Source organism: Gymnoscopelus microlampas (genome assembly GCF_963454915.1).
Source record: "Gymnoscopelus microlampas genome assembly, chromosome: 1".
NCBI lineage: Eukaryota > Metazoa > Chordata > Actinopteri > Myctophiformes > Myctophidae > Gymnoscopelus > Gymnoscopelus microlampas.
Genome location: NC_139962.1, coordinates 23,992,087 through 24,002,662, shown reverse-complemented (window position 1 = coordinate 24,002,662; position 10,576 = coordinate 23,992,087). Strand labels below are relative to the sequence as shown.

Below are 10,576 nucleotides of genomic sequence, written 5' to 3'. Positions count from 1 at the left end.
GTCAGGTTCAACCGATACGTGACGTACTTCCCTCTCTTCGACCTCTACAAAGCCCGGCCGGCAGCACACAGACACAGCACACAGCAGCTCCAAGCTAACTTCAGCTACAAAGCCCCCCGATCTCTTCAACATCTTTGAGGTAAGCATATGTTTGCATGCTGCTATCATGATGCACACCATCTAACTTCAATAACGACCTCTGATCACAGTGATCAGTGCACATGCAGCTATATTAGTGCTAATCACCAGTTTCCTGGTTTTGAGACTAGCTACACAGCTTTTTGTGTGATCAGTGGGATGATCTTGACCTTACACACACGCCCCTCTCTGAACGGTACACTGTTCAGAACAGCGTTGTGGAGAAAGTACTCAAATGTTTGACTTAGGTAAAAGTATCAATTTACTAGAGTGAAAGTACAACAGTATTGGTATCCAAATGTATTTGAAGTAGAAGGTACTCATTATGTAGACTGTCCCGTTTCACAAGTTTTCAAATGTACAACATGTATAAAATATTTTGAAAATGGCAGATCTTCAAGCTCAATTACAATTCAATTAAAATTACAAGCTCACAATGCGACGCATTGTGAGCTTGTAATTGATTAAAAGCAGCAAAATTACTGAACATTGGAAATACTCCAGTAAGTAAAAGTGTCTCCAAAATTGGAGAAGTACGGTAGATGTACTTAGTTACTTTACACCACTGGTTAAGAACATGGTAAAAACGGCTACAGCAAAAGTAATTAAAATGACTCTTGTTAACAACTATTTTATGTGTATTCCTCTAGATCTAGTATCTGTTGGCAGCTCAACACCCACCACAGCAAATATGTACACCTGCGCTAAGTTCGTCACTGCTACGCCATCACTGGTGAGTATGTATGAATGAAAGTCAACACCGAAGACGCTATAATGTCGTGTACAATATGTAGTTGACATTAAATGGCTGCATTTCTTTTAAAAAATCCATGGCGAATCAACCGGTAACATAATAATCCAACAAGCTAACGTTAGCTACAGCGTCATCCATGCTAGCCCAGAATGCTGTCCTCTGCAAGGGCGTTGGATCTGCTGCCCTCCATAGTTGTACTTCAGTATGAGTTGGGTTCAGGGGTCATCACCATGTTGGCTTATGGTGGACATTTTTGTCAAAATTCAATTTTTGCCATGGACATAAAACATTTACAGACTATAACATTACCAGAAGCACACAAAGAGATAGCCCTGAATGACCATAACAGGTCTGTAACTCTGAGAGTTAAGAGGGTCCGTCCAAATAAAATGTTTGAGAACCACTAGTACTAGTGGACTTATAATGCGTCATACTAAATCAGTGTCATACATATTCTGAAGAAACCCTGGAGACTTGACATTCAGTAATTGGGTATTATTATCAAAATAAGAGCATTATAATGGTGTATAAAACTGAAAATCAAAAGAATTACCACGGACAAGGCCAAGTCTCGCCACAGACACATTTTGTCGGTGTACGGAAACATTGATGACCCCTGGTTAGGTTGGTTGATAGTTGGGCAGTTGAATAGGTGGCTAGTGTTACTTGCTTGTACAAAACAGTGGATACAGGAAGAGTGGGCACATCAATGGCACATCATGTTCAACTGGTAATAATTTCCCCGCAGAATGTAAACAGAATTGGAAAATGCTCTGATGTCTGAAGTAATGTAAAGTTCATTACTTCAAACCATTTCTCCATCATTTCTTTACATTGTGGAAACAAATGGCTAATTTAACATAGGTGCCACTCTTCCAGTTACAGCTACAGTAGTATCATTCTATCTATCATTTGTGTGTGTGTGTGTGTGTGTGTGTGTGTGTGAATTCTGATACTACACACAAACTATACAGAGATCATAATGTACATGTTACTGTATGTCTTGGTATAGATCCGTGCAGGATCCCGGGTCCTATGCAGACCACTCTCAGCCTCAGTGATGTCAGGAGGACCAAATGTCAGGACAGCAGAGGTGAGTTACTGGGGGTTGGAAAAAGAAAATCATACTTGTCAACTGCGACCTCTGAAAGTTAAGAGGACATCACAGTGAACACAACTACAAATTGAATGATAGTTGACTGTAAATCCAATGGGTATTAGATGTACCTTTAGTGAAAAAGGTTCCCGATAGGCCAGAGAGGACTCCATGGAAAAAGGTGAGAATAGGGCTGGGTATGACTTCAATTCAGTGTCATGATTAATACAAAATTATTATACATATTCATTTGGGGGTCCCTGACATGAAAAGGTTTGAGAACCACTGCCTTTATGAGTCCGCTTGGCACCGCTCTGTAATGGGAGTTGTGTCAACGGTTAAATCTTTGTTTCCACTACGGTGGACATGGAATTAATTGTCCCTTCAAAAGCACTACAGTTTGGAGTGACCACATACAAATAGTAGTATGGCTTCAGCTAAACAAATTAAGTCAATTTTACTTAAAACTGAAAAGTAAGACATGTAGGATGAGATTTACTTGACACCTTCAAGATAGTAGCTGACAGTTTTCTCTCTCTTAAATCTTGGTTTTGGAATGACAAAAGTAGGCTCAGTAAAGAGGCATATGCGTGTGACAACAATATCCATGAGATGGAGAGAGAAAAGAGGAGAGTCTCAAACTACATACTATACCTTAGAAAAAAAGTGTCAGCCAAGTGGTGATCAAACCAAAAAGTGACCATGCCTCATGTTCTGCTCAAATCGCCAAAAACACATTCTCTTCAACTCTAGCATCCTTATTCAGCAACTTTACATGTCACTTATTTAAAACCGGTGCTGTATTATATTAGATTTGCGGATTGACTGCTCTCTAAACGGCAACATCTGATTAGAGTTTGGTCTGGTACAGAGAGGAGAATGAGGTCCAGGTCAATTGTTATCTTCAGATAACCAAATTATGTTGCCATTGAAAAGCCCTTTAAAGGGATAGTTCACCCAAAATAATTTGATGACCGGCAGAGTCTCCCATAGGAGACTCAATAGAGACTCTTTGAGTCTCCGCCGGTCATCAAATTATTGACCTAGGAATGCGACAAACAAAAAAAATCCATGAATTCAAGGCTCCATGGGGTGAGTAATCGATAGGAGAAAAGTTATTTTGGGGGTGAACTATCCCTTAAGTTGCAGTCCAAATGCAAACATGGGCTTGGAGTAGTAGATACTCGTTCAAACTATATATTGGTGTACCATATACAGTATGTGCAGTTACTATCCTATTGGTCATCCATTTGGCCACTTCCCCACTTTCAGTTTTGCCATTTTCTTTCATGGTTAAAAGGATTTGTCAAAATTCCAAAAAGAGATTAGTAACAATCTGTTGACAAACAGCTTAAAAAGGTTTTTCCAATGTGTACAGAAAATGAACTGATATACCTGATATCTAGTAGGAAACAATTCAGGGTGTCACTTGAACACATTACCTGCATATGTTTGAACTATGTGTGTATGCTTGTTTTTACTTTTACAAATTTCAAACAAATTGTTAATCCGCTTGGATGCAACAGTGACTTATTAGTTTTAATAGCAGAGTGATATTTCCTATGCTTTTCTGACCTAAGTATGTAGATAGAGTAAGTTATTTTTGGTATGCAACTAAGTATAACTGAGGCTTTATTTGTGCTTGTTTCAGAGTACCTCAGTCCTTGCACCACAAAGCATGATGGGCTCCCAACAGCAGATGGCGCTGCGGGGCTTCCAGACCAGTGCTGTTAGTCGTGACATTGACACTGCTGCCAAATTCATCGGAGCTGGTGCTGCTACCGTAGGAGTGGCTGGATCGGGAGCTGGTATTGGAACAGTGTTTGGGAGCCTTATCATCGGCTATGCCAGGTAACATTGCTCATCGGTCATTACAGTTGCCCACAGGTCTGATATTTTGGTAGCATACTTCGGCAGCCGTTAATACCTGGGCATCCCACCCTAGTAATGTGTGGAAAACACTGCATTATAAACAAAAGGATTTGGGCAGGTTGGAGTGGTCAAGACGTAGCACTGGGATACTTGGAAGACAGGGTAGATTGTATAGATATTTAATGACTCCTTGTTTTTGTGTTTTTCTAGGAACCCCTCCCTGAAGCAGCAGCTGTTTTCATATGCCATCTTGGGCTTTGCTCTCTCTGAAGCCATGGGTCTGTTCTGTCTGATGGTTGCGTTCCTCATCTTGTTTGCCATGTAAACAGTTTGGCATTTACTATCAAGGGGTACATTCCCATTCCCTGCCAGGTTAACTAGAATCAGCAGTTTGGCATCTTAAATAATGGTTCAATGTCACTGCCACACTCCTTTGTGGGTACCTCTTACATGACAGCAGTCATTATGAACTGTTGGTTCATTGTTGGTAATGGTTTTGTCACATTGTATATTTCTTCCCATTCTTTTTGTTGATAGACATCAATTAACAACCAATAACAAAATAAAACCTTTAATTCAAGTGTTTGTTTGTTTGTGTACTTGTATTACTATACTTAATAAAATAGCCAAATATCCTCACAAGTGTGAAGGCCAAATGTCTCCACGTAGAGTAGAATGTGGGAAACGAACATTGTCAGGACCATTTTCCCGGTCTACACAAGATAAATGGTGGTTTTATGGTTAAAATGTTTTTAGTTAGGCATACAATTAGGAAAAGGTTCAGGTTAGGATAAGGCATTCAGCAATCTGGGAACCTATTTGGTAAAATAAAAAGGGAAATTTTAATCAGTCTTGTGAGATTAGGCATTTGAGGTTTAAGGTGTTGGTTGTAGTTATGGCTGGTTTATACTTCAGTTACAAGTTCACGACGCGCTGTGAGCTTAATCTGTTCTCACAAAATGTGTTTAATTGATAAACGTACAGCTCGTTATGCCTTTGAACTGTATCCTATCCTGAACACCTGCTGATGTGTGCTTAGTCTCTTGAGTAGATCAGGGTAGAGGTCATTTACGTAGTGTTCAGGCAGGTTACGTGTTTCATGCTGTACAGTGTCTTTTTGTTAGCATCTTTAGGCAGTATGATTTGTTTGGTATGATTGTGTCTTTATTTGTCCTCATTCGATGTCCAGATCTACACCACTGCATTGTAGTCCCGTACAGCAAAACGCAAAATGTTTTCTGTTGTGCAACTCATTTTATAACATTATGTAATTTGATTATCAGAAATAAGGTTTGTATTGAACCAATACATTTAATTATGGACCAACCAATAGAAACCGGTTGTTAAAACTCAATCTGGTCTTAAAGGCCAAACCACACCAATGCAACTAGTCGCAACTCCTTGCAACAAACGGTTAAGGCCAGTCCACACCAATGCAACTCTTTGCAACTGCCATTGGGGATAACGGTTGCAAGTAGTTGAGAGGATTGCATTGGTGTGGACTGGCCTTTATAGAGATTCATGGTTCAGTTTGAGGTGGCTTAAATGTAAGCAAAACATGAAGCATTCAAGTGGAGCTGTTGATTAAATTAGAAGGCAAGAATATTTGAATAAAATGCACCCTTCACAAGACATAACATAGAACAGGGCATACTCCATTATTATGATATAATATACATTTCTATAAAAATATGACATTCAGTGGTCTTCAACTCAAAAACATGGTTGTATTTACAGTACAATAGTCAGCCTGTATGTCCAGTGATTTCTTATCTTTCTTTTTTAAATAAGCCAGCAGGAAAAGTATGTAGCATCACCCAGTCCTTGATACTTCTGAGTTGTTAGTTTACAAACTCTGGGCAATCTTTTTCAATTCCTATAATTACAATGATCTGTATTTCTTTGTGTTTCTAATACCTAGAGCACTGTGACCATACTATAAAGACATTGTAACATCTCCTCTAGTTTTGAGGTAATACATTATGATCCCCTTCAAAGTCAATAGAAATCACCAGATTGTCACTAGGAAAGTTAAGAGGTATCGGTGGCCACAATACATGTAAGAGATATCTAGTCTTTCAAATGAGTGCTTGTGTTGGCTGAGATAAAGAGACAACTTCTGGTCAAAGCTGTTGGTTGTTGTTGATCACGGTCCATAATCATTTGAGTGTGGCCTGTCCGCATGTGTGTATGGCACTGTATCTGCCGTGCCTCAGAGTCTGATCTTCGACACAGTTGAGAGTCAGTGCTAACAACTGGACCATCACACGGGTCTATGATAAACCGAGTATGGCATTCAGCAGAATGTGGCGTCCGCTACACCTACACAGTAAAATCCTCCAATCTAACACTCAGGATTTTTCAGTGTAAATGGGACACTGACAACACACTCAAGATCCCACTTGCTGCTTAGACTTGACGTGTCCTTGTGCAACTGTGTCAGACCTGGAAGCCACTGTGCTGGATGTGTTGGAACTGCAGTCGCAGAGACTGTATGCTGCTGACGATTCTCCTCTGGTGACCGATCAGACACACTCCAATACGCCTAACATCACTTGAAGGCAGAGGAGAGAAAGAGATTTAATTTTGTATCATATAAGTCTGGTTTGGTTCCCAAACCTTTTTAAGTTGAGAGCCAAAAGATACATTTGGTGTCTCCCCGGGACACAAACTTATTTAAAAAATCCATTATGAATTAACCACTTAAGCTAAGCACTATTTAACAGTGAAAATAGTCTATCTAAGTTTTTTGTTTAGTAATTCTCTACCAGATTCATTAAAATAAGGTGTTATTCTTTAAAATAAGTCTCGGATTGTAAAAATAAAACTATCTTAGAGGACACGTGCCCACAAAACACAGTCATATAACACATATCAGTGCATTTATTATAGTTTTGTAGAGCCACAGTTTGACATGCATGTAATTTCTCTACGATCAGACCTACAATCAGACTCACTCTATGCTCATGGTAGAAATGGAATCCAGTGTTGTGTAGCCTGCTGCCAGGAAGTTGTTCTTATATTGGCTCATTTTGATGGAGTCGAGCCAGTCGCCGATGGAGATGAAAAGAGGATAGTCTGACATGTCTTCTGGGGATTCTGGGAAACTATGTTGACAAACAGAAGGGACAGGAATATAGAAAAAAAGTTTGAATAGCATGTGAACCCATTTCATAGTATAGGGATAATTAGACCATGGTATACCGTAGACAATCTTATACCTACACAGTAATGTTCTCTGTATTAATTTATCCTATCATATCTATAGACAAATCCACAGAGCGGCAATCATAACTGCGGTGTCAAGCGGGTGCCGCTCCGTACCGCGACACCGCAGCTACAGGCAGCGCTCTGTGGATTCGTCTATAACTCTGCGAGTGTACAAATGTACAGTAAGGGTCGTAAGGGTCCATTTGGTTACATTTTTACACTCTCAGAGTTAAATTAACGCTGAGGATCTTACGCCTTATTATAAGCTCAAATGTTGATTAATTAATTGCTCGTGTTTGTGCTTCATCTAACCTCTGCACATCGTTGACCAGAGTGAGCAGACCACTGGGGTCGCTTATCAGCTTTTCCAGAAAAGTTAGTATGTCGCTGAAGTGTGGCCGCTGAGTGCGGTCCTTCTGCCAACAGTGAAGCATCAACTGGTGCAATGCCACAGGGCAGCACATCGGTGCTGGCAGACGGTAGCCCTCCTCAATGGACAGGATTACCTGAGTAACACACGCATATGTGCATACATTTAACCAGCATCCATATTCTAGGGGACATTAGCCAAAAATAGACGCTTGTAGATGGTGATAATTTTGGTGCACAGTCTGCAGATGGAAAAAAAGCGGTCCCAGTACAAACTCAGGTCCAGTTTACTAAGTCTAGAGAGTTTAAGTGGTTATCAGGTGAAAAATTGGCACACTTGCGGCCTTTTGTGTCGTTTCTAAAACTGCAAAAAATTATGAAAGCTATTACAGGACACTGCTTCTGAAACATTTTCATGTCAAGGACCCCCAAATTGATACGTATATTAGCCCATGGACCCCAATGTGAAAATATCTTGTGCCAGGGACCCCCATATGTGAAGATTTTGGTTGTTGATTAGATTTAGGACAGAATTGTACAACTCTACATAGCAGTGCAAAGAGTGAAACCTACGATCTGAATAGTCATTATTATACATTCTCTCATTGGGTTAACTTCTAGCTGGTGAAAAAATAATGAAATTAAACTGTTCTTCAGTGTCACCCTCTGGAAAGCCTCTCAAGAACCACTGATATACGGTACAGTGTGACCTGAGCAGTCTAACAATTAGTTGTACAATGCTATTAGTTGTTACTGTATATGCATGATGCATTTCCTTTGTCTATAAAAAACCTCTATGAATCAAAACCAAAGCTGATTCTACTTCAGGATGAGTCATTGAACATCGAGTCATCAGCAACAACTCACGTCTTGATTGGACATCTCCCAGTAGGGCCTCTCGCCGTATGACATCACTTCCCACATGACGATGCCGTAGCTCCAAACGTCACTGGCGGAAGAAAACTTCCCATAAGAAATGGCCTCCGGGGCGGTCCAGCGGATTGGTATCTTCCCTCCCTATAAATAAAACAACATGCTTATTAAGAGACCCCAGGGTTAACCCATATAATATGCTCTATCATTGAAGAGTCAAACTACAACACCCTGTGCAAGACATGTCGCATTTGACGTCACAGGCATACATACGCCATTCCTGGGAGGAATAATAGCGTAGCGGCCCGAACCACTAGTACAGGGGTCTTCAACAGGGGGTCCGGGACCCCTGCACAGGGGGCAGCCAAATCTTTGTGTGATAGGATTTTTTTTTACTTTAACCACTTTAACCCTAGCATCCCTATTCTGAGGAGAACAATAGCCGGAAAATAGCAGATCTACAAGCTCACAACGTTGTGAGATTGTAGATCGGCTATTTTTGGCAAAGAGGGTTGGTGAAGAGGGAAAAAAGGACTAAAGTACAGAGCCAAAGGTCAAGTTTACAAAGTATTAAGGGTTTAAGTGGTTAAATGTCTGAAATAAACAAAAAAAACATTAATCTACACAACACTGATGATAGTCAATTAAGCTATCTATGAAATCTATGAAAAAGTTTAATCTGCAACACAATTGTTTACAATGTCGTGGGGGATCCCTGCTTCATCTCTCTCTCAGCTAAGGGGAGCTTGCCCTGAAAAACATTGAAGACCCCTTCTCTAGAATATAAGATCTCGATTCTCCACACATCAGAACAATATGGGATTTAGTTTCAAAATCTGCAAAACTTCTCTTTAACACTCATAACCGTTCAAGAGTATAGAACCCTCACACTCACCATAGTGGTATATGCAGCGTCGGGGTCATCGTCCAGTCCTCGAGACATGCCAAAGTCTGACACCTTACAGACCAGGTTCTCATTCACCAGGACGTTTCGAGCGGCGAGGTCTCGGTGAATGTAAGCAATGTCTGACAGGTAGCTCATGCCCGCGGCGATGCCACGCAGCATGCCCGCCAGCTGGAGCACCGTGAACTGGCCATCATGGCTCTGGGATCGTTGTTGGACAGAGGAGGCAAGCAGAGCAGAGCCTCTCAGCATATCGTTGCTGTCGGGCAGAAACCTTGTATCTCCATATACTCCATATACTTTTGTATACTTCTCCATATACTTTTGTGACACTGTAGTACGACTTCGTCGTACTACAGTGTCACATAAAAGTAGCAAAAATAATCTACAAGCTCACAAAGCGTTGCGATGCGAACTTGTGTGAATTTTCTTTTCTTTTTTTTAACATTTTTTTTGTGGCTTTATTGGGAGAGGGATAGTGAAAGTAGGCTGACAGGAAATGGGGAGAGAGATGGGGGAAGACACGCAGCAAAGGCCGTCGGGAACGGGACGCGAACCCGCGGCACGCTGTCTGTTAAGGGATTTCAACCAGGGTGCCTGGACCGCGACGCCACGGCCCAGGCCTGTGAATTTTCTTTTAAACTGAAAGTGAAAGTGGTTTTATGAATATTGTACCAATGAAAAGTATTAACAAGAGCTTTGTGACTAAATAATAACTGCATTGTATTCATTGGAACACAACACAGGTTATTTTTCCATTTCCTGAAAAGAGTTTTGAACATACAAGGTTTCCACCCGACAGTTACATAATATCAAGTGGAAGAAGAATTCTCATATTTTACTTAGGTAAAAGTAGCAATACCACAATGTAAAAATACTCTGTTACAAGTCAAAGTCCAAAATTTGACTTGAGTACAAAAGTATTGGCAACAAAATACACTTAAAGCCAAACATAAACATAAACCAAACCAAACATAAAAGTACTCATTTATGCAGAATAGCCCATTTCAAAATCATATTATTGGTAAAATCACAAGTACCTCAAAAATGGATTTAAATACAGTACTTGAATAAATATACTTTACTTTCCATTATATATCATTCTATTTCATATTCCTCTTACCCGTAGGAAAGCGTCCAGCGCTCCGTTGTCCATGAACTCCACCACTATCATTACTGGTCTGCCTGGAAAAGGACCATTAATGTTATTGGAGGAGAGAAGTGGAATTAGAGCACTGGTTCTTGACGTCTCTCAGAGTTAAATTAGCACTGAGAATGTTGAAGTGTAGATTGGTGTCCCAAAGATATATATTCCAAAAAAGGTTCCATTTGTACACTCTCAGAGTTACAGATCTGTGAG

General features: G+C 40.4%; 2 protein-coding genes across 3 annotated transcripts in view; one reads left to right on the top strand and one right to left on the bottom strand.

The window, feature by feature from the left end:
• LOC311046401 (ATP synthase F(0) complex subunit C3, mitochondrial-like) lies at positions 1-4,440 on the top strand. The gene is made up of 5 exons (XM_084058676.1): positions 1-139; positions 789-871; positions 1,905-1,985; positions 3,640-3,839; positions 4,071-4,440. Exons 2-5 carry the CDS (start codon positions 830-832, stop codon positions 4,183-4,185), a joined length of 438 nt encoding a protein of 145 aa, XP_083914802.1. The 5' UTR covers positions 1-139; positions 789-829; the 3' UTR covers positions 4,186-4,440.
• A 588-nt stretch (positions 4,441-5,028) lies between these two features.
• Positions 5,029-10,576, bottom strand: part of epha6 (eph receptor A6) — a 74,479-nt gene continuing 68,931 nt past the window's right edge. For both annotated transcript variants that reach the window (XM_084060626.1, XM_084060627.1), the window contains exons 15-20: positions 10,340-10,401; positions 9,208-9,417; positions 8,307-8,456; positions 7,383-7,576; positions 6,818-6,967; positions 5,029-6,414 (exon numbers count right to left, since the gene is read on the bottom strand). In XM_084060626.1, coding sequence (XP_083916752.1) covers positions 6,300-6,414; positions 6,818-6,967; positions 7,383-7,576; positions 8,307-8,456; positions 9,208-9,417; positions 10,340-10,401 — 881 coding nt within the window. In that variant the 3' untranslated portion in view covers positions 5,029-6,299. The remainder of the gene's footprint in view (positions 6,415-6,817; positions 6,968-7,382; positions 7,577-8,306; positions 8,457-9,207; positions 9,418-10,339; positions 10,402-10,576) is intronic.